Source organism: Rhipicephalus sanguineus, chromosome 7 (assembly GCF_013339695.2).
Source record: "Rhipicephalus sanguineus isolate Rsan-2018 chromosome 7, BIME_Rsan_1.4, whole genome shotgun sequence".
Lineage (NCBI taxonomy): Eukaryota > Metazoa > Arthropoda > Arachnida > Ixodida > Ixodidae > Rhipicephalus > Rhipicephalus sanguineus.
Window position 1 is genome coordinate 144432450 of NC_051182.1, and position 27085 is coordinate 144459534.

General features: G+C 43.7%; 1 protein-coding gene across 4 annotated transcripts in view; it reads left to right on the forward strand.

Annotated features, from left to right (window-relative positions):
* Positions 1-23653, forward strand: part of LOC119400147 (multiple inositol polyphosphate phosphatase 1) — a 47124-nt gene extending 23471 nt beyond the window's left edge. For 2 of the 4 annotated variants that reach the window (XM_037667129.2, XM_049417984.1), the window contains exons 3-10: positions 6581-6782; positions 7886-8020; positions 12718-12828; positions 14114-14248; positions 15551-15633; positions 17694-17799; positions 19574-19778; positions 21490-23653. In XM_037667129.2, coding sequence (XP_037523057.1) covers positions 6581-6782; positions 7886-8020; positions 12718-12828; positions 14114-14248; positions 15551-15633; positions 17694-17799; positions 19574-19778; positions 21490-21850 — 1338 coding nt within the window. In that variant the 3' untranslated portion in view covers positions 21851-23653. Of the gene's footprint in view, positions 1-2870; positions 2999-3925; positions 4179-6580; positions 6783-7885; positions 8021-12717; positions 12829-14113; positions 14249-15550; positions 15634-17693; positions 17800-19573; positions 19779-21489 lie in introns of those variants that run through there. The other 2 variants (XM_037667128.2, XM_037667127.2) reach the window with 2 other exon arrangements.
* The last annotated feature ends 3432 nt before the right edge of the window (positions 23654-27085 follow it).

Genomic DNA, 27085 nt, shown 5'->3' on the forward strand with positions numbered 1-27085 from the left:
CCATAGCAAAATAATGCAATGGTGGGACTAAACTTCAAAAAAATTTTTCTTGGCTAAAACAAAAACTACTTCGATTAAACTTTTTATGGACAAAGGTGTTATGATTCTCAATCGTATGCGCTTTTCTGCTTATTTTTTCTTGGACCACCTTAGTGTGCTACAGACGTCTGAACATAGGCCAATGTAGCGTTTTTTCCAAGTTCAGGATTTTATTTTAGAACCTGTGTGCCGCACACAGGCAAAACAAGAATTTTAGGAGATAGTACGTTTTATGGAGAGTCCTATAAAAATAATTGATGTATTTGGTCTACAATCTTCTTTTGTAAAAAAATTCGCGAAAACGCAGCAACTTACTCAATTTTACCTACGCGCCAAGGAGTGAAAAATACAAAACTACTCTAAGCAACTGTCCTATAACAAAAGCGCGATGCTCTAAAAACACAAAAAAGCGAGTTTCGAATGAATGCGTGAAACGGTCCATTTATAGCGAATTTTTTTTTTCGTACCTGGTTTTCCACCTATCGAGAAGTTCAAATGGCGCTCACGTGCCCGAAAAATTTTTGCCGCTCAAGATATTTTGGGAAAATACTGTGGAACTAATGTCTAGGTGTCTGTAATTTTCTCAGATTTTTTCAGAGAAATCGATTTTTGCAGAGCGCCCAAACTGGGACAGTTGGCATGGAATGACCCAGTAATAACAATAAAACGCACGAAAAACACTATTTCGACTAGGTGGAAAGAAGGATTAATATAATATACACAAACCTGAATACGTGCAAGAAAATGTGGTACTAATTAACAAAAAGAAAAGGTGCACTCATTGCTACCTGCATGAAAACGCGATTACTAGTGAGCAGCTTTTAGACATTAACGAAATTTTATTGAATGATACAAATCTATACTACTGGGAAGGCCGCCATCGAAATAATTGTATTCATGCATAAGGTTGTGTGTTTAGTGTACAAAAAGTGTTGCTTGTAATACTATTACATGCATAATACGCATATGGATGGTTGTCCCAGAGTATGCTACGTAGAACTGAGTACTTCTTTCTTTTGTAGTGTTATTAAACACAGCTAAGCAAATTCTCCCTCTGTATATCAAAAATCACATGAAACTGAGTGCGAATGAAGAAGTTATCCCTATCAGTCCATATATATATATATATATATATATATATATATATATATATATATATATATATATATATATATATATATATATACGACAGTGACGACACACGACCGATGGAGTGGGGGAAGGCTTGCCCCCCTCTCGCGAACAAGTTGGTACGCCGCTGGCTGACTCCCAAGGGTAGAGTAGAACCTTGTATCCGTGGCACGCACCCACGCTGGAGGATTGGCCAAGAGGGTCTTTGCATACCATACAAACGTGAACGTTTACCCACATAAGCTGGGGAAATTGGTTATGAGCAAAAGAAAAAAACACGAGAGGTACCACAACCTGTTTACCGCCCGTGCGCGATATTCAGGAATTCAATTTCTTTATCACCCAGGGAGATATAGAGGGCTGGCTAATGCATTTCGCACCGTTTTTGTTAATATGGTAGGTCTCTATAGGATGAGTCTTTTGTTCGTGTCACTGTGCCTATCTCGTTTAAGTACGTGTGGGTTTTTTTTTTTTTTTTTTTGTAGTCGTGTCGCCGTTTCACGATTCCGAGAAAAAGAATACGAGTACCGCCTGTTCGAAAGCTGGGCCTCGAATAAACCGAACCAGTTATTATTTCGTTTGGGTTCATATACTCTGGGATACAGCCACATGGATGTTTCTTTGCGACTGAGGCAGGCCCGTAGCCAGGAATATTTTTCGGGGGGGGGGGCACTTACAGAAAACCTTCTATTTGAGAGAAACATCCATTTTTTATTATTTATTTTTAGTAAAAACACCTACTTCACCAAAATTTCGGGGGGGAGCAGGGGCCCCTAGCCCCCCCCCCCCCCCCCCCACCTGGCTACGGGCCTGCACTGAGGAATTTATCATTGAGATTAAAAGTATATCTTGCTAAGTTCTGCCTGCTTATTTCATTATTTCAATTGAATGAATATAACAGACAATTAGGCCAGGGAAAGCAGAGGGGATATTGGTTGTCGCTTTTCAGTTAAGTGTAATAATTATGTCGTAAATCGATATGAATTTTAAAGTGGACGAAAAATCACTCTTACCGTCGGTGGGATTCGAACCCACAGCCTTCGAATACGGGTCCGATGCATCCCTAAAAGGTGTTTTTTTTGGTCCTCTCTAATTCGTTTGTATTTACGACATAATTACACTACAGTTAAAAACAATTCATGTCTCCTATGCTTTCCCTGGCATAATTGTCTGTTGGATTCATCTGGTCATGTCTAACATAGAAATGAGCGCATCGTTAGTTACTGATAATTGTCAATCCAAATCAATATATATATTTAACTATGACATATAGTAATGTTTTCATGTAGAATCCAATGGAAAGATCCACCCACTACTCGGCCAATCCCCTGTATTGGGTATGAGCCATGGTCGGAGGACAACAACAACAAAGTTGGTAGCACATCAAAAATTTAAAGGAGCACTGACACAAAAATTTCGCACCTTGTTTTTTTTTTTGTTGTTGTTGTTGTTGCAATAGATAGCTTATGACCCACTTATCACGGCTGCAAACCTAGTTTGCGCGAGTGCGGGACGGTTATTTATTTAGAGACGTTTTTAGAGCGCCCAGTCGCAGTTTCGGTTTCAAAGAGCACCGAGCTAGGCAGCTACTTCCGGGGGACGGGTAACCACAGCTGGCCAAGTGAACACGCAGAATTGTGACGTCATCCCAGGAGCATCATCAGCAGCAGCAGTAGCAGCACGAACTACCAAATTGAACATATACTGCTCACTACTCAGTCAGCTGCCTGCCATGATCATCTACGCGGATCATCGCCTCGCGAACCCCAACAAAATCGCGGCCCTCTACTACCGAATCAAGTACACCATCCGAAACGAATTCGACGGCGTGAGTATACACGATGATTTGTCGCAGTTACCACGTCAACAACCCGCGCATGCTATTTTGTTCATATCCTCTAACCCGCCGGAAACTGGTTTGTGTTCTTTTGCACGCGATGCCAATTAAACCTTGCGCAATTCGGCCCCGACAAGACACATACCAATTGCACATACAGCGAAGTCGTCGGAGCGAAGCCAACTAAACCTAAACCATTCGTGTTAAAGAGATAGGGCGTGCAAACACGGACACAAGAGAGAAGTCCGTGTTTGCACACCCTGTCTCTTTACCAGCTAGATCAGCTCTCTGTTATTCTAAGCTTCATTAACTAAACCAAACTAAACCATATCCGGAAATGGGTTTTAGCTTGTTCTCGCTTCGATCTTTCGTGTCGACGTTCGAAATTCGGTGCCGATTCTCCTTCAGCTAGCGCTTCAAAGCGGCACCTTTCAAATGCCCGTTTAGGAACCGAAACAAATTCCTCTCATTTAGCTATGATGCCTGTCCAGTCGCAGCGAAGTACGCAAGCGACGCCACATTCCATTTTTTTTTTTTAATTGTGACAGCATGCATGGGTAACTTTCGCTGCGCGCAGCCATCGCTCTTTTTACTAAGTGTCTTGTGGTTTCCATTGCACTTTAAGAAAGTTAACGAGGCTTAACCATGTCATACAAGTCAACTGTCACCACCGTGATAAATAAACCACTCATTAATTAATTCTACCACCGTGACCGTTACCACGGTGACCACCGCGACCAGCCGCTCGGCAAGTAGCGCCCCCTGAATAGTACCGAACGAAGCACCAGCTTCGGCTAGGTTAGCTAGGTCGATCGTTGTAGTTAGGCCCCCAAGCGGCTACAAAAAACCGAGCCAAGCCAGAGAACATGCCAAAGCCAAGCCAGGACCAGTCAACATGTCGGCCAAAACATGTCAAAACTGTCAATCTTTCACGGGCGGCCGCGCGCACCGCGGGTGGCTGCGCGGCCCGTGCATATTTGCGATCTTTGTCACCTGCCTGTCGTATATCGAGTAACCGAAATTGTGATCGAGAAAAAAAGGTCAGATGACGTCGAAAGGCAACAGCGGCACCGCCAGAAACGCCGGTGGTCACCCAACTGCCAACGGGCCGCGAATCCAAGCTGACGGTCGTCGCGCTCACGAATCGGATTTGCCGTACGCTTCCTGGCCGGTTAGTGGTGACGCCTGTGACGCTAGCACTTCTTTTCTAAAGAATAGTAATGATAGTATCGTTAGTTGACGTCAAGTTGATGCGATGCCATGGCTGGTGCCTGCAGCTGCCCCGGTCGTAAACTAAAGCTGTCACTACTGTGCGATACGCATCATGCGTAAAAAAAAAAAAAAAAAAAGAAAAAAGTAGACTTGTCCTGCCCAGTGAATTGGACAGGACGCGGTAGAATATTTACCTGAAGTTGTTCTTGTCCCTATCTTATCGCTTACAAACCCAAGTACGGGTTATTTTTGAGAAGCGAATCGTGTCGGCACCTGGGAATACGAATAATGAGAACCAAGTGCTAATCCAATCGAATCGAACTACTAGCTTTCGCCAAAAAAAAAAGAAAAGAAAACATTGTTTCTCACCAACCAGATACAAAACAGTTTACTGTACAGCAAATCATATACAAGAAATTTATGCATTGTACAATGCTGTTGCTAGACTGTACAACATATGCAGTTATTTAATGTTGTCACCAAGGATGGATAGCTGCTTGGTATGTTTGGGAAGCAGTGGCACCATTGTGCATGTAACCATTGCTACAGACAACGAAAACAGCCGTTCACTAGACACACTTGTGCTGATGCGTCGTCATAGTTTAATCCTTTAAGCATGCTTTCTGAAATGAGTTGAGCAATGACAGCTGATGGGCACGATGCCCACAGCAGGAGCTTCATTTCAGGATGAGCCAAATGGGAGACAGTAGATGGCTAGGTGCTACGCACCCGCACGAATTAATTAAGTCGGACAAGCTTTCTGTAAGTAAAAAATCATAAGAAACAAACGTGTTGACACCGGTATGTAACACCACCTTACACTAGCAAGATTGGAAACTTCCTTCTCGGCGAAAAGTAATAAATCCAAGCTGTGACACAGCCGCCTACATACCATGCCGCTACAAAGGTGGTGATTGTATACAGATGTATTTAAATATTCATGCCTTCTAAAGTTCATTTGTGAACTTCTCTAATGTGAAGTGTCGTAGTGCACATTGGCATAGCTGGGGCATTCAACATGAATGCCCTGGCTATGCCTACCCAAATTATAAAATTTTACGTGCGTATAGATACATACACACGCATGAACATACATAAAAAGTGGCTTAAAACCTCACGAAAAAAGTCTGGGCTACGATCCTGGTAGCATGCGAAGCATTTATATGAGTGGATAGCCAAGACTGCAGGCATCGTTTCGTCAACATTAGCCAGCATTAGCATTATGCGATCACACATAACAGGTTACATGCGTACTTTATATACACTATTTTCAATAGCAATTCACATATTAGTGAATCATGTGATCGTTCGTATGTCATCTACATCATTAGAGTTTGTTTTTGTTTTTTCTGTCCCATGTTTTAGCTTGGAGAATTGCTATTTCTGATGCCGACCCAAAAAGAACTTCTGAAATGTCAGTTTGGTTCACATACAATCCTTCACGTTAATAATGTTGGTGCTTTCCGGCAGACAGATGTTTTATAGACATAGATGTGAACTTAGGTCAGGGCATCTGCTAGGCTTTCTCATTTGCTGCGACCGTAGGCATGCGCAGGGTTCTCTGTTGAGGGGGGGAAAGCAAACTTTCCCTGCAGACTTCCCCACCCCCCTCCATTGCACATGTCTGAAAGAAAACAATGTCTGCAATGCGTGAAAAAAAAGTGAAATGAAGCAATGACGTGCAGCTCACAACGGCCTGCTTTTGTTTCCCTGCTTTCCAAGGGTGGAGCTTCTAAGTAACCATTCTTGGTGTGCAACATCAGGAGTCCTCTGCTGCCACTCTCGTCGAAAACCAGCACTTTCGTAAACCTGCTCATTAAACAGTGACGGCAAACGTCCGACTGTGTAAAGATGTGGGGCTGACTTGGCGCCCCCCTTAGTTCATTAGGGAAGGTGGTGGTTCACTGTGTAAGTGTGGTTCACTGTGTAATTTTAGCAGACTGTGTTAGCAGCACCAGCACATGGCAGCACCTCATAACAACAAGCACGTCCAATGCAAACGCCGCACTTGATTTATGTCGGCTATTGGCCAATATATTGCTACCTGCTGTTCGACGTCAAACAGCGGGCGCTGGCAGCTTCGAAGCTAGTGAGGATGTGCGTCTGCATGAAAGGAGGGCACCTGAGAAAATGGCAAAATTCGCGCTGCGCTTGCTGGTAAACTCTCCTTGACGCACACGACTGCAAGATTTGGTTGAGGTGTTCATAGCAGTTTATGATATCCGCAGGATGTGTTTTCTCTCCAAGCCAGAAAGGCTTGACGTTTAAGTCGACCCTTTTAAGTCGGTGCTTGACTTAACTTACGGCTTCATGAAAGTGACTTGGAACTTCTCGGCATTTTGTTTATTCGACTACTTTCAGCTCGTGGCAATCGTAGTGCTCATCGCGGTCGTCCTGTACCTGCTGCTTCACCGGAACCCATTGGTCTGCTACCCCGACAATCGCGAGGAGACGTGTTACCATGGTAACCAGAACGCCTACCGCCTGTACGGCACCAAGACCGACTACCGGGTGCTGGTCAAGATGTTCGAGCTGGACAAACAGGGCGAATACGTCGTGCCAGGTGGGATATGTGTGACAAATAACCGTGACAAAATGAGCAAAGTCTAGAAATGCAGTTTTACAGCGAAAGCTGTTATGAAATCACAACAGCTGGTTCTGGTCGCGTAGTTGTCTGCCGCCACTGCCACTGTCCATAACAGGTATCACGCATAATGAGAAAAAGAACAGGGTTCGAGCAGGATTTGAACCCAGGCACTCTGTGTGGCAGTAGAGTATTCTACCACATAGCTACACTTGTGATTGAAACTCCTTCGCAAGAAGATCCTATACAGGTGTCATGTCGGGCAAGGAATAATGTTAGCGACTGTAATATAGCGTGGTAGAAGAGTAAAATAACAACCAGGTGTCATGCAATGCAAACTGCATAACGAGTGGATGGCTTAAAGCTTGCCGCCTATTACAAAAGGCGCAGCCATAATTCTTAATTGTCATCAGCCACAGCACCAACAAGGTGCACGTAACGCCTTGCAGAAGTGTAGCGGGTACCTCGCTTCTCGGCAGAATGATGTTTAATGGCATAGTTGGTACTTCCCTACGTACTTTGCAACTTTGCAAAGTTAACGTATTTACTCGAATCTAAGCCGATGTTTTTTTCGAAAAAAACGATGTGCGAAAGGGGGGGGGGGGTCGGCCTAGATTCGAGTACAATGATTAAGTTTTTTTTTTTCTGGCCTTGTGAATTTCAGGGGTCGGCCTACAGTTGAGGGCGGCCTAGATTCGAGTACATACGGTGTGATTTATGGCATAGTGAATATCTTGCAACTGTACTTACAGTAGTCGCCCCAGGGGAGTTTGCAACGGGATCTAGAAAGGCCACCCCTTCAGCTTTCCCTCTGACTGTGCTGCATGTTTTGTGCAGGCCTTGCATTCTTTTTTTACTTTCATTTTCTTTCGATTATGCTTGAGGGTTATAGCATGAAGAACAAGGGTTACAGAAGATGGTGACAAGCACTTCCATTTCCTTGAGCAAAAAAAGAACCTACTTTTTTTGGAATGTGTTGTTTGTTTGCCTAAACATGCCAACAAAGCTAGCCATATTGAGAATTTGTCCTGTCGATCCTCTGTCACAAGTGCGATATATTTCCGCCGTCCTTTTGTAAACAGGGTGCACAGTGGAAGGGCTGTTCCTTTACAACCGCCACACCACACGCTACCCCGACCGAGACGACATCATAAAGATGGTGGAGGCCATGCCTCGACTGCAGCGCGCCATCTTGGATTCGGCAAGTGCCAGCAAGGGTGAGCTTAATGTGACATACACGTATTACTGCAGTACTCGATGAAGTGGATGCGCTTGAAAGACGAGGACGAAGAAGAGACGGGACACACAGTGCGCATCACCCGTTTTAAGTGAACTATTCTTAGGTCAGATAGACGAGCATCTGAACAATAAGTTCGCACATTCCAATGTATGTAAAATCTTTAGGTTTGTAGATGATTTTTTAGTAATTTTTGACAAGAGCTCTACTGGGGCTCACTTTGATGTAGAAGGAACATTGACCGCCTTTAGGCAGACGTTAGCGCCTTTACAAGTGACGAATGAACTTCCGTTAAACGGGTCCATTAAGTTTTTAGACCTGCATATCACCTTTCGCAGTAACCATGCATGCTGGGGTTATCAGCCAAGAAGTAACAAACCAATTTTACCCTATGGATCGGCTCATTCTAAACTCGTGAAACGAAGCATCGCCAACATGTGTCTAAATAATGCACTTAAGAAATCATGCCCTCATCGTGTGCAGCAATCTTTGTTAGAACAAGTAAATCGTCTAAAGGCGTCAAGCTACCCTGACCACGTGTTAGTGTCGGTATCCGAAGTGCTAGTGAAAAGATTAGTTAAGCAATCTGGTCGTGAACAGAATAGTGGTAAGTCTAACAGGAACAAAAAAGTAGCGGTCATCCCATACATTCATCGCATATGACACAATCTCAAGAAAGCTGCTCAGAAGGCGGGTGTTGAGGTAGCATTTTCCGCTCCGCAGAAATTATCAAGACTGTGCAGATTGACAGAGCCCTGTTCCAGTGCGCCTCTCATCTGCGACGTTAAACACAGGGTTAAATTCGTTCAGTGCCAGAAGGGTGTTGTGTACAACATTCCACTTTCATGTGGAAAGGTATATATAGGACAAACTGGGCGCTGCCTAAACGAACGTCTAAGAGAACACAGCAATAATGTCAGGAACGGTAACAACGGTCATCTCGCAACTCACTGCCAAAAGTGCTCCTGCACCCCGAAATTTGAGCAGTGCACAGTCCTATCTCGCAACCGTAATCAATCGGCGAGGCTCGTTGTTGAAGCAAAATATATTTTAGAATGCGCAGAATCGTGTGTCAGTATAGCTTCATTGACATTATCGAAGAAAGAGATAGCATTTTTGAGTGCTCAGTAACGTGTAACGCGCAGGCCCTGTGTCACGTGCTTAAGTGTATATAAGTGACGCTACCCCCTTTTTCCAATAAACAAGTTTTGCGCACTGTGTGTCCCGTCTCTTCTTCGTCCTCGTCTTTCAAGCGCATCCACTTCATCGACATGCACAACCAACTGGCCCAACTAAGTGCACTGCAGTACTCATTAAGCTTATCTTGTTTCCACTCAATTTTTCTCAGTCTCTTTTATTAATAATAATTATATTGTTGGGGTTTTGTGCCCCGAAACCACAATATGATTATGAGAGACGCCATAGTGGAGGCCTGTGGTAATTTCAGCCACCTGGGGTTCTTTAACATGCACCTATATCAAAGCACTTTGCCTCCATCAAAATTTGGCCGCTGTGGCCATGATTTGATCCCGCGACCTTACTGGTGAGTGGCCAAGGACCATTAAGACAAGACCACCGTGGCAGATACTCTGTCTCTTGTAATTTGATTGCGTTTATAGGTAACACTCAGAAGGATGTGGCCTAGCCGGAGACTGAAATGTGACTTCATTTTAGGTTAATAAGAACTTGTTGTTGGGCGAGTTGGTGAGTACTTAACATCGTGGTTTAGCGCTAAAGAAAGACAGACACATGTGAGAGACAGGACAGGCGTTAGTAGCGCCTGTCCTGTCTCTCACATGTGTCTGTCTTTCTTTTAGGTTGTCATTTTAGGTTGTTTGGTTTCAAAGCTCGGGTTCGTGTTGTAGTCATGACAGGATGTTTGTATTTTACTGCTTCACCAAGAGACCCATTTATTTTGTTTTACAGGGCAGTCTATTTACAACACCAAACAACATTCCCTCCTTATAACCATAGAGTTGCCTAAAATTAACTAGAGGGGACTCTGGCGCTGCGATCATTCAGCTACCATGGGAATGATGGGTAGTACACAAATTTGCCTAGTCTTCGTGCTTGCGGCTTCAAACGTACTTGTGGCTTTGTTTATTGCTGTGTTTTAACGCGGTAGCGTTAAAGAGCTCGTGTCGCAGAAATTCCGCTGTCGGCATCGGCACCGTTGGTTGTGAGCGAAAAATCATCCGTGAGCGAAAAATCGAGAAAGTAGCAAATAAAATAAACGATAAAATCTTCGGTCCCAATGAGGATCGAACCCGGGCCGTTCGCGTGGCAAGCAGGTGTCTTACCACAAAGCCACGATGTTGCTTGCAGCTGCTTCGGACAAAAACACTACATAAATGTCATGTAGTGAAAGGAGTCTCGACGCATTTTGTTCGGCAGGTGTCACGACGAAAACGAGCCCATACGGTAGGCGCATTCGCGAGGCCATCAAACTACGTCGAAAAACGCCGGGATAGTGCAGCCATCGCCGCTAAAAACACACACAACTTTCAAACAGCTCTAAAAATGGACAACTATGTCCATCTAGAGGAAAACATATCAAGCCAATGCAGCAAACGCTAGATAATGTGCTGCCATCTGTGAGGCATTGTGAGAAATATCTCGACTTTTCATGGCATTCGAGAGGGCCGGCGCGCGGCGTATATCTAGGAGGCCATGCGACTCTTGCTTTAGATCGAAAGCCTGTAAAATTCGCGCGCGTGCGTGCGTGTGTGTGTGTAACAATACACATTAATAAGTATGCACTTAATGGTTGAAGTGCGCACTAGGGGCCGGATTTCGCTATCGCGTTCAACTCTTAAAGGCGAAGCTTAAGGGTCCCCCAATTTTTGGCATTCGTTTCCGATAAAAGAATAGACCGTTGTGAACTTCGTGACCAGCTTTGATTTGGTGAGTCTAAAAAAGTTCAAGTGGTGAAGTGGAACGGCTGACTTTTGCTGAACTTCGTTTTGCGACAAAGGGGATGCAGCCGACACGGAGCCAAACGGAGCCGAAAGAACGAAGTTTAGACAAATTTGTGTACTACCCATCATTCCCATGCTGGCTGAAGCGTCATGCGTTGCAGCTCCCATAGACACTAGCGCCAAAGTTCCCTCTAGTAAGTATTGTAGGAAACTCTATGCTTATAACCCTGAATCTTTCTTTATTTAGACTTACCTCAGACCTGTCACCTAGGAATATATTCGTTTACTCCACCTGCGGGCAACAGGCTGGCGATTTAGACAAGTTATACGCTGAATAATGATAGAAAATTGAGTGAGTTGGATTACTTTCGTGGCGTCCAGTCACAGTTACGTTCATACATTTCATGTCCTTTGCGGTGTTAACCATGATTTACACAAGCCTGGTGTGACGCATCCTTAAAGGGGCCCTGCAACACTTTTCAAGTAATTGTTGAACGGCTTCATTAAAGGAGTTTATCGCCTCACAAATCGACTTTGCCTAGTACGCGTGGAGTTACAGGGATTTGTTGCACGCTTCAAGCACTTTCTCTCTCCTTTTGTACCAGCAAGCGTGCTGAAAGCTACGCAGGGAGGAGGATGAGAAGGGGGCAAGAGAATGCATCTCTTCGTCAGTGTATGTCATGTTCTTGAGCACTTTCTGTACTTTTTTTTCTCTGAGCGCGCGGCTTACTAGCAGTGTGATCGTGAGAGCGCGCGTGGGCACGTGTCGGCATCCCTTGGCAGCCACATTAACTATGCAGCTCAAGATGCTCAAGTCACCGAGTGGCCGTGTACTTTGGGTATATGACACAGTAATTTAGGTATATAGCATTATTTGTAAAGAGAAGAGCGAGCGATTTCTAGCTGGCTTTGAGAATTAATTGTGAATTCTCGGCCGCATGCTGCGCTATAATCTTTGGCTTGCATGTCCTCAGGAGCCTCGACTATCGATCGACAGTGTTTTCTAACCATGCTCAAAAATGTTGCAGGGCCCCTTTAATGCATCTTGCCTATTACGACAGCTCAGTTGTGCATGTCCTAGCAAAGAAATGACGTTGTAGAAATTAATGATGAATCTCAGTGGCATACACTCAACGTTGAAGTGCGAACGTATCGTGCCAAGACAGGTGGACGATTGGTGAAGCTTAGAGTTGAGATTTTGAGGTAATTCTTCGGCACACCCAGTTGCATGGTGTCTTCAATGGGATGAAGTGTTCTTTTAAGAAAAAATGTCAGCTCCGCCCACAGCCATTGCTGTCTCTCCCACAGGGAATTCGCATAAATGCTCCGTCAATTAGCGCTTCATAATTTTCATGAGGTCATGTACTTCTCAAATGTTTCAGATAGTTGACTTTGCCACAGAGACGCGTTTGTGTTGCTGGTTTTAGGTAAAAAACTTGAAAGTCCTAGTAAATTTCGGCAGGGATTCTGACATCACTGCTCAGCCAAACGTAATGTTTTAGGTAGTAACGACAAACCTTTAACTATTAATAAGCGTAGTATTTACATTAGCCGAGAAAAAGTACTTACGGCTCGAGCGGAAACCAGCTAGCGCAACTGTCTTTCACAAGTGAAGGGCAAGTGCCCCATGGTTCTCTGGGTGGGGCCTACGTTTTTTTCTTGGGGTGTAACCGTGAATAGTCTGCAACTGAAATAAATTTGAATAACGAAGGGCGAAGGGCGAACATCGTTTCATTCCTGGAATTTTCTTATTGTCCAGTTCACTTGTGCAAGGAAGACATACAGGCACTCTCCAATTGGACACTGAAGTTCAAGCCCAGCGACGACAACCACGTGACTGATTCGGGCAGGGAAGTCTCAGCTGACCAAGGTAAACGGTCCTTTCAATTTGATAGTATTGACGTAGCACTACACTATAACCTCATTATAACAAAGTCACATCCGACACCAATATAACTTCGTATTATCCAAAGTTTCATTATAAACATGCGTTCATAACACTGTATCTATGATAAGACTATTTTTCATTTACTTCGTTATAATCGATACTTCATTATATCTGTGTTTGTTATATCAAGGTTTGAGTGTATTACTAGAACTTCACGAGGAGCCGTAGTTGGTATGAAGTCCACAAAAATCTGCGACCTGTTAGCATGACGTTCAACCCCCAGTTTAACGATACCCTAGACTTCAAGGGTTCTTGGTGGCGCCTTCATATCAGTTGCATCTTTTTAGTCAGGATGTTGAGTTTGTACACTTAAACCTCATTGTAGCAAAGTCACATTTCACATGAAAATAACTTCGCTCTATCCGAAAATTCGTTATAAGCATATTCTCGAACCACTGTGTCTATTACCAAGGCTTATTCATCACTTTGTTATAACCGATAATTCGTTATATCCGTGTTCGTTATATTGAGGTTTAAGTGTATTCGAAATCTGGAAGGCAAGATGCCACTGATGACATCACAGATGACAGTGAACGGAACTACTTTACCACTGTCAGTCTCCAGCAGTTCGCGCAGCAGATGCGAAGGATTGCTGACACATTTACTATTTCATTAAAAACAATGTCCTTTCTGCACTAAGTTCTAATGGAAGTTTGTCATTTATTCCTCTAAATGAACGCTTACTTTTTGCAGCATAGTCCCACAGAATCGCAGTCTGTGTAGTTATATTTCGCATGTCCTAAATGTGTTCACGAAGCATTTCATATTGCTTGTGGATGAGCCACTGTGGTACGTTCGATTTTTCTACAAAAGAAAGCCCTTTTAGAGTGTGTGAGATCAAGAGTATTGCAAAAAAAGTTCCACTAATGTTGCAACCTTCAGTGTATACTGTCTGTCTATACGCTCAATAGTCAATTAACCTTCCAGTGAATTTTGTAAGCTCTCTAGGCTTCCCACGAGGTTCAGAGGGGGAAAATTTTGCGCAGTATAATATTCTCTAGATCGTATCTCAACGTCTTTGTTGTTTTTTATGGAAGTACTGAGAAGGTATTCAACGTTAGTGCCAATTTGCATCAACAGTCATCAAGAAGCAAGAATGTTGGTCCTAAAAGCCATGTCCCCTTTGAAGTAGTCCGTGTAATTCTCAACGTTGTTTAGATCACTGTGAACCTTCTGCAGTGAACATTTTGTATGTCTCTGTTTGCAGCAAAGCGCTTTGCGACTCGGTTCCCACGACTCTTCAGCAACTTCAGCGCACGTGACTATGTGGTGGGCTTTACGAGCCGGGTCCGCACGCAGGAAACTGCCGAGGCGTTCCTCGAGTCCCTCCTCTCCAGGCAAGGTAAATATTTTACGTGCATCTATACTAGGCATGGGCAAATATTCGAGCATTTCAAATATTCAGACAAATATTACAGTATCGAATTCACGTCGAATTTAATATTTTTGAAATTTCGGAGTATGTGAATCGAACCATTAACGTATATTTTACCGCATGTAACCCCCCTGAAAAGGTCCTTTAACCGTAGCTTGGGGCTGCAGTGCTGTGACACCACCTATCCAGGGGAAATCTGTGAAGTCGCACTTCAAGATGTACATATTACCTGCCCCTCGATTAATTTTTTTTAAGTTTAAAAGTGTGTTATACGGGCTTATATGCGCGAAGCAGGACAAACGTAACATATTTTACAGGTTATAACTTGCGCGTTACTACTATTCAAGGTTGCTTCTTGTTAGAACCAAGAAAGTGACATTCGCGCAGGCCTAGTTCTAATTCCTATAAATATTGTGCAAGTAAGTTGGGTCATGACAGAAATGTTCATTTTTCTTTATAACATGCGATTATGTACTATTCGAACTATTACACTTGAAATTAGTCGTCCAAATCACTATTCGCTTTGAGTTCACTTCAAACCTCAAATTTACTAATCGCGCATCCCTAGACATTGCATTTTAAGCATTAACCCAATTGTATATATATACAATGTAGCTGTAAAGAAATAAAATAAATGCTGGAATGGAGATAGAATAGAGGTAGAACGCAAAGGCACATCATTATTCGCTAAACACTACCTCTTCAGTTTTATATTTTTATTGGAATAAAAGTTTCGCATGTTCAAGAGAGGTTAACTACAATAACAGGCTATCACGAAGGATAGAGAAAATAACATCTGGTGTTGTAAACTGTAGCAACAAGCAGACTTATTTTACGGTTGTAAAGGACAGTAAAGATATCAAGGGTGAATTGTAATGAAAAGGAAAACCTGAGAACTGATGTAGCAAAGGTATTCCGCAGTGGGAGTGAGCTCATGCTCTTTTCGAGACGTTTTTATTTTGATAAGTAACCTTTGCAGCTTGCCCTGTGTTCTTTGGCGACAGTGAGGATTTGCTTGAGGGGCATGATAGGACTGGTTGGTTGTGAAATAGTCTCACGTTATCGAAGAATAGTGACAATCTCTGCCAATGTATCCCTTCAATAAAGAAAAGGATGCTATGTTGATTGGTTGCGATTGCATCATGACAAATTCGAAAAGTGTCAGTTTGTGGCAATTTCGTGCAGTTGTGTCTGGACCGTGAAACGGGTGTTCGTAATTAAATGCATACCCTGCCATCTAAATGTTTGTTTGCATCATTTTGATTGCAGAGTACTTCGAGGTCGAGAGAAACTTTCTCAGTCCGCAAGATGACCTTCTGCAGTTCCACAAGGAGTGTGACAAGCTCATCAAGGTGAGCAGGTGGTATTGTTTTATTAGGAGTGAAGCTCCTCAGTCCCGCACCCCTCCACGCCGTCGAAGCTCCCTTCTCTTAAGCATCGCTTTAGGTTGCAGTGGCTGGTGATTTAAGAGGAAATGTTTAGGCCTTGAGCGGTTTGGTTCTAGCGCACCAGAAATTCGAGGATAAAAGAAATAAGCTCTGTGCACAACTGGTTATAACAGTCGTCTTCACTTTCACCACCTTTATCATGGATTTTGAAATGACAACCATCATTCTAGTGCACTATGGGCGCTTTGTTGAAGGTAGTAGCAGATGGTCTCCCCAGCCGGCGCCGGCGCAAAAAGACAATAGAATGCTGCACGCGGTGTTCTGTCGCCGCTGTCAAAGGTCCCCACTGCATCACCGCTCACGCCCCTCTCCCTGCGCTGCGCGCCGCACACACTTGCTCAGTCGTTCCTACCACCGAACGCAGCAGACGCTCTCCCCACACACTCCCCACCCTACCGCCTTCATGAAAGCCAGCAGCGAGATCAGGTGCATAGTCGTTTGCGTTCCATTTCTAAGGAGCTTCGCTCATCGGTTGTATTCGTGCACGGAACAACTGCTAGCTTTTGGCTAAGTTGTGCCAGATGGTCAACGTGAGCCGTCGCAATTTCATAGCGATACCTTTAACGTTCTCTTCCGTCATTCGGATCAACGTTACTGCTGCTACTAAAGGACGTACAAGTATGATAACTGATGACAGTGACGTACAAAAATACACAACAGTGGAGGCAAATTCAGTGTAGCGCTTTTTATCCAACTCAAAATGTCGTTTGTGAATGTCGCCCAAGAATTCATGTAAATTTTAATGCGTGGATCACCACACACCAAGCAACAACGCAACTGCGGAATGTCACCAGTGCCTCGTAAAGCAACATGGGAGATAACCTTGCCAGCATTGCTTGCAAAAGCACCATACAATAACCACCACTCTACCGTGTTTTAAATGCGTGCCGAGGTGGACAAGCTTTAATAGTTACCCAGTTTCAATCACAGCACAGTCATTGTTCGGAGTAGAATTTTCTAAGCTCTGCCGGACCACGCTCACGTTTGCTCGCTCACTCCAGCTGGTTTTTATTCCTTACAAGAGTTTCGTTTGAAGGTGTGCTTTCGCGAAAACGTAGAGTGTACCCCCCAATCAATGTTTAGGTTTGTGTACAACCTCCTCATTTTCTTAAAGAATTAGATTTCATTTATCTCAAGTGTGATAACTAAGAGTGCATGCCAAGCATAATGCGGAATTTGTTTTGTTCTTTTTAATTCTCAATTTTTAATTTTTTTTTGTTTTTACTTTTATATCTTTTTATTTTCTCACTTGCTTTTTACGTTAGGTGGCCCTGCGCTCATGGAAAAACTACTCGTGTGCACTTTTCCCATAATTTTTTTTATCCTAATAAGGTTTCTAATGCTTAGGCATAAAATAAAACTTAGGTGGAGCTAAATTATTGCAGTGTGGTGACAATAGTGCTTTATATGGTAGTTGGATTTAAAAATGCTTTCTTTTTAAGCGAAACTTCTATGAGTTACAGACGAGGCAAGTTGGTTCGCGAGAAACCCGGTGCTGGCCGGTGTACAGAAATGCGGGTGTACTCAAGATCACGCCTCAAAGATGTGCCGGTCACATGCATACTTGCATGCTTCGTTTTCCAATAACTCATGCTCTCGCGATCGTGGGCTCATCGGCGATCGGCCATTTTTGATGTGGAAATCCGCTCTTTTATCCGGGTCAATCGCCATCCGGGCCAATTGTTGCCTTTCATTGTTACATTTTATTGTTTCATGCATGACCGTCATTGTTGCCCGTAGCAACAGAAGTGTTACGCTGCTAAGCATGTGGGCGAAGGTCCAAATGCCAGCATGGAGAAAGGAAATGGTTAGGAGGGAGCATCGCATAATGCTGTAGAAAGAAAGAAAGAAAGTAGGTAGGTCGGGCACACGCATGGGAAGCTTTGCTTGCTCCCATTTTCCCAATAGGGGAAGGCTCCTAATGTTTTTTCTCTCTCTCTCTTTCGCTCTCCTCCTGCTTTCAGAAAAAGGAGGACACCCCAGCTGCCGTCGAGGCCTTTGAAAAGGGGCCTTACATGTCGAGACTGATGGACAGGCTTACCTGGCGGCTGGGCTTCAACGTTACCAAAGGTGCGCCCAGCGAAAACGTTACGTTGTGTTACTCTAACACAGTTCCTCAGCCATTCCCCAAAGATGAACTTAATAGTCAAACCTTGATGTAAGAAACTTGGATAAGACAAATCACTGGCTATAGAGACCTAAGCACAGAATCTTTTGCCACTACTAGTACTTAACAAGTGTATGTGCTTATAACGAATATAGCATACATCAAAGGTATTTAACACGTCGTGTGTGACTTGTTATTAAAGAGCTTTGTCACTGTTGTAGCTATAGAGGTCATTGCCTCCACTCTCTTGACACAAGACAGCTAAAACCTATATGTGACAAGGCCGGGCTAATGTTATCCACCTATACAGTAGACTCCCGTTAAGACGAACTCGAAGGGACCGCGGTCATCTGTTCGTCTTATCAGGAGTTCGGCTTATCAGAAGTGCCCCCAAAAAGACATGCTAACATGCCAAGTGCATCCAAATATGTTACTTGAAAACACTGAATGGAGTAGACTTACTATGAGGGGCAAAAAGACAAGAAAAAGCATTTATTTGGCTCATCTAGATAAAGACTATGCCTTCAAGCAGAGTATATACACGAATCTTACGAGCACCCAATTTCGCATGTTCAAAAATAAAAATGCTCGTGAAGATATTTGCTACCACATTTTAATGATAAAACTGTAACACGCTCCTATGTTGACGATTAGAAAAAAAAATTAAGAGACAAGCACAATTTTCCTTCAAAGAATGTAAAATTTATTGTCCTGGCAGTTCGTTTTCTTCTGTGAGCCTGTTTTGCTGGCTCACAGAAGGACGCAATGCAAAAGGACGCAATGGCTTGGGGGTCCAAGTTGTAAATCCCGCACTCTTTTTTATTGCTTTCTTTGCTGATAAAGCTCACACCTCCCCCACCCACAGGCTGGGGGTGAGAGGGTATTCTGGCTTTATCCGCTGACCGGTCTTCTTCGTTTATCTCGCGCCCTCCGCGTCGCGATTTGCTTCGCGTCTTTGCTCCAGGAAGTGCTTTTTTTCATCTTTTTTGCTTTTTCTCGCTCGCCTGAATGCCCCACCAAGACTGCAGTGCTCGTTTCGCAGAATCGCTAGCGTTGTCGATCATCGCGAAAGTTCGTCTTAACAGAAGAGTACAGTTGGGCGGTTCGTCTTAAGCGAATTTTTTTTTTGCATTGAGTCTATGGGAAACCAAACAAATGGTCCCGTGTTGTTCGGTATAAGCGAGAATTCGCCTTAACCGAGTTCGTCTTAACGGGAGTTCACTGTACAACTATTTCGTTCACTCAAAAGAGATCGTCGTAACTTAAATTCTAGCATTATGTTGGATCTTCATGCTTTTTTTTTTGTTCATGTCGGTACATATATTGCAATACCAGCACTCCTGAAACAATTTGAAAGTCTGTGGATTTTACTATCCTCTGAAAACAGTATGCCTTTTAAAGTATTCGGGTGATCTGTTGTTTAAGCATAACATTATGGATTGATGGGGGTGTTTGAAGATAGAATAAAGCCTAAATATTTGCTTAGAGACACTTGTACCATTCTTTTCTTCTCGGGGAAACTTTTTTTGTTTTGCTCCGTTATATTTTAAGCTCTAATAGTACTGCTAATAACTTTTCCATGTCATTTTTATATAACTGTTTAGAGCAAGTTGTTCTTCTCGCGATAACTTTTGGTGCTGTTCTAACCGACCGTCAATTTATACAACACATACTTCCTTCACGCAGGGTTAGTCTATACTGTTTTCTGATTGAAAAAAAATAAACGTCATTGTGCAGGCGACCTCAAGATGCTGCTGCGTGCATGCATGTTTGAGTATGCAATCTACGACCAGTCCCCGTGGTGCTCCGTCTTCACCGAGGACGACCTCAAGGCCGTTGAGTTCAAGGATGACCTGGACGACTACTACGAGGACGGGTATGGCCTCGAGCGCAACTATGCCCAGGCGTGCCCAATCATTCAGGAGCTTGTGGACCGACTCGAGTGAGTTCTCTTTTTTACAGCGAAAGCTGTTATGAGATCACAACAACAGCCGAGTTTGGTGGTGTAGTTGCCGTAACCACTATTGCGTGCAATGAGAAAAAAATATCTAGGGTAGAACGGGATTTGAACGCAGGCCCTCTGCGGGGAAGTCAAGTATTCAGCTGCACAGCCACGCTGGTGCTTGAAACTTCTTTGTAAAAAGACCCTATACAGGCATCATGTTAGGCAAGGAATCGCATTAATGTAACATAGCCTCATTAGAAAAGTAAAATAACAACCAGGCGCCACACAATGCAAACTGCATAACGAGTGGGTGGTTTAAAGCTTCCCACCCACTACACAGAGCTCAGCCATAATTCATCGTCATCAGCCACACGCAGCATCAACAAAGTGCACATAATGCCTTACAGATGTGTAGCGGGTACCTGGCTTCTCCACTGAATGATAAATAATGACATAGTGACTACTCCCCTAATTCGCAGAATTATGATTTATAGTGTAGTAGGTACTTTGCAACTGGAGTTGCAGTAGTCGCCCCAAGAGAGTGTACAAAGGGCTCCAGAAAGGCGGCTCGTCCAGCTTTTGCTGCGACTGTGTTGCGTTTTCTGCATAGGCCTTGCATTTCTTTTTCCCTTCTTTCACTCGTCTAGTACAAGCAGCAGTTTCAGGAATATCTTCATTTTCATTGAGAGATAACATGTCTGTAATGCATTCGTGGTCAATCTTGGCACTGCAGTCATAGCAGCTCAGTGCAAAGGCTGTCAGCACGCTCTGTCTTGCACATAATCTACAATGGGCACGAATACTGAGAAAATTTAGATGGAGTTTCAAAGACATGTTGAGGTGAGAGGCAATGCCATAACACCTCTCCCCATCCCCCCACCCCATGGGGGGGTGGGTGGATGAGGTGTCATGGAGGAATGTGCCCCCGAAAAAACAAAAAAACTCAACTCTTCAAGAAATTCGCAGCAACATAAAATTTGTTTGGAATAACTGTTGGATGGTTTTTACATTTGAAACATTTAAAAGGGGTACTGAAACAAAAATTGTCCATCGCAGTTTTTTTTTTTCTTTTCTTTTTTTTTCCATCAGATGAGAGGCCAAGCCCTCGAGAGCCTAGAAAATGGGCTGATAAGTGTGAGTGGGCCCTGAAAAATTAATTACAACATGTTTTTAAAAGCTAGTTTCTGTTCTTACTGTACCCTGATATGATGACGCGGTATGAGCGTCTCGTCTGTGCTCGCGCAATATATCATGACATTCCCACGGCTGCTCCACTCTGTGGCTGTGTTGGTGATGCAACAGCGGCCGCTGTGTACTTGTTTGGGGCCTGACGTCATTTCGACTAGCCATACTGGCGCATGAAGTCACAAGATTTGGTACTGTAGCCTGACGACGCGATAGTGCTGGTTATCAATAGGTGCACTATGAGAAAATTTACTATAAAATCAAAATGAAATGTAATTTAGTAAGCTTCACACTTGCTCAGAGCCGTGTCTGTATACAGGAGATTTGTTGGTGGAGTAAACTCGGCTTTGAAAATTGATGTCAGTAACCCTTTGTGTCAGTTTTTCCCTACTTAAATACATTCAGCTTAGTTGGGACAAGCCATGTATTTCAAGTTATCCGTCAATTGAAATTGCACTTTTCGTAATGATCGTTGGCGGCCTTGCATTGTTTTTACACCGCCTCACTTTTCTTCGTTCCGCAGGGTTATGGCCAAAGATCCAAGCCACCCGAACAAGGTCCTCTACTTCTCTCACGCGGGCGGCTTCAAGAAAGTGGTCGCTCGTCTCGGGCTCCACCGCGATGTGGATCCGCTCAACGCCGACGGACTGTGTACGCAGGCGAACCGGGCGTGGCGGTCGAGCCTCCTCTGCCCGTTCAACGGCAACGTCGCATTCGTCCTCTACAAGTGCACTGCGGACCAGCACAAGGTCGTGACATTTCTCAACGAGCAACCGGTGACAGTTCCCGGCTGCCCCGACGTGCACTGCCCCCTCATGACCTTTGTGGACCAATACAAGATGCACGCGACTTCGTGCAACTTGACCGAGATATGCTCGGTGTAACCACTGCATCCCAGCCGCAAAAATCTACCAAAGACCTCGAATGCGTCATGCCTCGACAGAGAACAGCGTTAACACTCGCCAATGCTTGCCATTGGAAAAACTGGGGCACCATTGTTTTTTTAAATTACAGATCTTATCCTAATATATCCTGTATCGTAAAGTGCTATTGAAAATGGTGCGTGTTGAAGTTTGACTGAAGCACCGATAAACTGCAGTCAAACGAAGGCCGTCCTTAGAGTCGGCATTTCGACGAGGGGACTTGATTTCATCGAAATGCCAAAACATTGTTTTGGAAATACAAGTCTAGTTGTTAAAACGTTGGCTTTGACTTGTTCGTGTTCCTCTGTCATGTTAGGACATTCAGGGCATTTATACCTTTTCATGCGCATTTGCTTTGTCAATGTTAACAAGATGTTTTAAAACACTTTATATATGTGATAGCCTAAGCACAGTGTTTAGACCTCAGTGTTGTGATGAAAGAGAAAGGTCATCGTGTCAAAAATGGCACGTAGTTTTATTTTGTTTGTGCTTAAACCTGAAGAAGGTTCACATCGCCTTAATTCACTTCCGAGTAATGTAAGACTTCGCGAAGATAGTTTGATATAAGGGCTCATTTCATAAGATTCTACTTATTAGCTGCCACTCGCGAATGGCCGATTGTAGTGGCAGCATAACCAGCGCATTCGTCCGACTACTGTACAAGTGAAGGGGTCGTGTGGCGAGACGATCACTTTCAGCGACAGTGTTACATTGCAGGAAGCATAATTTCGCTGGTCCAGTGATTGGAATTACTGCTTGCCCACCTTTCGTCAACCTAACAAATTGGTGGGCACTGAAAAGTGATGTCTCCGAAAGTGGCCGTTTGAGAATACGATTTCCGAATATCATAATTATGAGATTATATCAGCCCTAAATGCTGTTTCTTTCAATCATCTCAACAGTCGTGTCTACACTTCAAGGTCTCTTTTTTTTTGCTATTTCTACATGTGCATCTCACTTACAAGCACCTTAATGACAGAGCAGCTAGCTTACAAGAAAAATACTCTCCTCACACATTGAAGATTATATCATGCATGATCTTGGTTAGTAGCCTTCGACATTTGCACCGCTATACTTATATGCTTATACATATGCTTCTTGGCAAATTAGCAACAGTACTGATGATGATTATCATGCTCCAAGATTATTTGCACCTATTCATTCAGGAAAATTGACCAAGGATCGGGCAGACAGAAATGATACGAAAAATCTCAATTACACTAGAACTGGTACCATCAATTAGAATGAACAGACCTAACATCGGGTCATACTTCATCTGTTCAAAAAACATTCCATCATGGCACTGAGCTGCCTTAGCAAACATGTCATCCCAACTGCATTGTCATTCTAGTAGAGCAACGAGTTTTTTCTTTTTTTCTTCTGCTACAATTTTACTAGTGAATATGTGCTTTTGGAGATATGGCAAACCTACCGTACAATATCGAAGACTGACTCTGTGCGTTTTGCACTCTGTGTTTTCGCTGAGATGTGCTCTAGCAATTGTGAGATGTCTACAAAAGTGGCGTCAGGGTGAAATAAATTACTCTTGAAGGACTTGCTAATCCTTCTAAACCTGTGTAATGTGCCTTAGGAGGTGTCGAGTGATTCGCGGAGTATTGTAAGTGTGTCTGGTGTCTTCACTGTTCAATCTCAGCCAGCAGTTTGTCCACTTTTCATTCTGTGCTTCATAAGAGCAGCGTGCGTGAATGTGTCTAGCTTAGAAATAAGTCTACACACGGTAGTTAATAAAGTTGTGTTTTGTTACCAATTGTGTTGTGTACGTACGTACAGTGACACTCAATATGAGCTGCAACACAGTGGTCACGGCTAAAGGGGCCCCAAGGCTATACTGTAACACCAGTAAATGTGAAATTGGGTTTGAAAATACCAGTAGTCTAAACAGTGGGGTCTTTCCATGCCAAACGCCCCAGCCATTCTGGCGACCATCTCAAATGTGATCGAAAAAAATTGTGCCAGTTTCTTGCATTGAAAACTGTAAATTGGTTGAATATTTCAGAGAGAAAAAATTTTTCGGTCACCTGGGAGCCTTCCAAATTTTTCAGAATGTCTTCTGATCAACGTTTGTTAAAAAAAATTCACTCTGAGAGTATCGTTTCTTGTTTCGATGTCAAATTTGGTTTACATATGAAGAAAAAGTGTATGGGTAAGATGTTAGAGTCTCATTTATATTACTGCAATTTTTCTGCCATATACGCCTCCACATAACTTGTCAAAATGTTCTATGTTTGAATTTCTTTGCTCGTAATACTACACTATGTATGAATATCCCAGTAATCAATACTTACTCTATGGAAGGTATATCTTTCTATAAAAATATTTTCAGACGACTGAAGTTTTTAAATCTTATGAGAAAAAATCACGAATTTGTGAATATCTTGATTTTGGGCCACATTGAGACGCGATTTACACCACGTGCTGCTCCAATTAAAAATCAGCTTTATACTTCAATCGAAAGCAAATAAACAGTTCTTTTTATATGGCAACTGTTATCATTACAATTTTCGTTTTAAAGGGACTGTCTACCGTCCGTCATCGCTGTTCTGTTTTTTACCGCAATAGGAAGCGTACCGTCTCAAGTGTCCAACCTTACAGCGGTTTCTCTGCAAAGTGAGTAGAAATTTTTAAAACAGAATTTTTCGATCTGCGTTCCGTCTTCTTCCACTGGCGTGAAACATGCCCACAACACTGGTTGGTGGACGCGATGACAATTGTAGTGCCGGTAAAAATTAAAACCGAAAGCACGTGTGATTTCTGTATGATTACTTTATTTATGGTGGCTAGAGGGGGAAGAGTGATGGGCAAGAGCGGAGGCCTGTACGAATTCCCAATGAAAGATGGCGGTCACACCAGGTGGCGCTACCTGCGCCGTAGGTGCTTGCGGCGGCATTTGCCTGCTTTGTGCATGGCCGCTAGACGTTAGTTTCACTTGTTTCTAATATTAGCTTATACCCCGCGCCCGTGCTATTAAAGGCGCTACGTGTTTGTTTCGCTAAGAAGCATGTGTTGCAGGTTCTTAGCGGTGTTAAGCAAAAGGGAAAAAAAGAAAACCAAGAATGCTTTTGAATCGGACGGAACTGGCGTGCCTCCAGGTTTTCATATTTAAGTGTTTCTTAATATCGGTTTGCTTTGACATGTTTAATCTGCAACAGTGTGCAAAAACTGGGCTAGTTGGTTGATTTTCATGGTAAAAGCTGCGTAAAAAGACGGCAACACGAGAAGAAGAACGACACAGAACAGGCGCTGAATTGTTCAGCGCTGGTCCTGTGTCGTTCTTATTATCGTGTTCCTTTTGCGCTGCTTTTACCATATTTATAGTCTGCTTCAGTTGAACTAAATCACTTGCTCGGCTGCATAGCTCAGCTGATTTTAAAGTGCTTTCTTTTCCTCTTGGTGAAAAGTAAACTGTTTACAATCGTTCGAGTATATTGGCTGCAGTGCAGTGCGTTTCTTTTTTCTCTTTTAGTCCGCACCCCCCCTCCCCTCTTCATTTCCTCTGCATTGTAGGGGGTTCTCTTGAGCGCGAAAAGTTCAAAGCATTTACATTTTCCGGCTCCTTTTCTTTGAGAAAATTGAAGTGGAGATCGGAATGCTGCAGCTGAAGGCTCTCTGATACTGAACATTTTATTTTATTTTAGCGATAGTTCCATCTATGCAAGGACCAATGATTTCTGTTAACTTACGGCTTTAGATGCATACTAAATACCCACAAGGGAAATGGTATACATGTTTATTTATTACACATTTGTCATCCCATACTTATGTCAGACATTTGTTATCACATACTTCCCTATCACGTTAAGAGGTCAAATTACTTGACCCTCTTCAACTTCAAGTGTTTTTGGCGCTCCCTTTGGACACTCCTGTCTGCTTTTTTTTTTTTTTTTTGGTAAAGTACTTCGGTGCGTCCGGCAACACTGTAGGCGCAGCGTCTTCTGACAAACGCGGGGTATGTCAACAACCTCACCGTTTATAATGTGTTGGTATGTCCTTTCGATGAAACTCACGTCGTAGTTCCGCTCGCAAACAACGCTGTCCCTCGTCAGCTCTTTGTCAGTCCGCTTAATATTTCCAGCTCATTGCTCTCCCCTCGTGAGATCCCTCGGGGCTTTAAAGACCGAAAGATTCTCCGAGCACGACCTGTACCCGCCTTTACAGCCAGGGACGAAGCATGTACTTGCGCGATTTGACCGCATGGTTCGCAGAACACGTGGATACAGTGGCGGGTAAACAAACGACGACAGCGAAGGCGAGGCATCCGAACAAGGTGACGGCACAGCACAGAGAGAACGAACGAGCCAAAGCAAGCGCGGCCGCGCGGCGAGCACCTACTGCTACACCAGCGCCCCTTGCGGCGGCCAGAACTTTCATTGCGTTCCGCGCATCCCTCTCTCACGGCGGGAATGCAGCGCCCGTCACACTTCCCCCTCTAGCCACCATACTTTATTTTCGCTGAACACTAACGTAATGAATGTAACAGTCGTGTTCAGCGCGGTAGCGCTTAAATGAAGCCTTATTATGCGATTACAGAACACTTGTTTTGCTGTAAAATCACAGTCTCTGCGTTTATTTTAGCACTGCTGCCGCATTCCAAGCCGAGTTGATTAGTAAAAAAGAGATGATAAATGCACGCCTTCAAAGCGCAGCACATGTGAGACATCCTAAGAACAATACAGCGGCACAGTACCACCTGCGCGGAGGGCCGCGTGGCATAGCGCATGAGTTGAAGCAGACGAAATCGAAGACGGCGCCGCTAGCAGCGCCACCGAGCACCTTTTCGGATGCGTGAGAAAAAAAAGCAAAAAATTACTCTCTGACGCAACCGAAAGCTGCCTCAAGTGCTTAAAATACAATTTCAAGTTGTACATGTTTGTTTTTAAGCAAAATGAGTCTACCTGCGAGGATTTCTTGTCCTACCAGTAGATTTACCACATCGCCGTAGGGTGACGCTAGCGGTCATTCTTTCACAATTTTCAACATCAAATTAAAAATATAATTTTTATGGGGCAAAAGCATGCTTGTTGCCGCCGATCTGACGAACGATCTTCTCATTTTCGCCACAATCAGAAAATTTTTTCCGAGCGGTGGAGAGCCCCTCCAAAGAAAAAATTACACCATCTCCCGCTAAATGGGACCATGAGGCGATGCGAAGCCGGAGCACTTGCACGATCGCGTTCC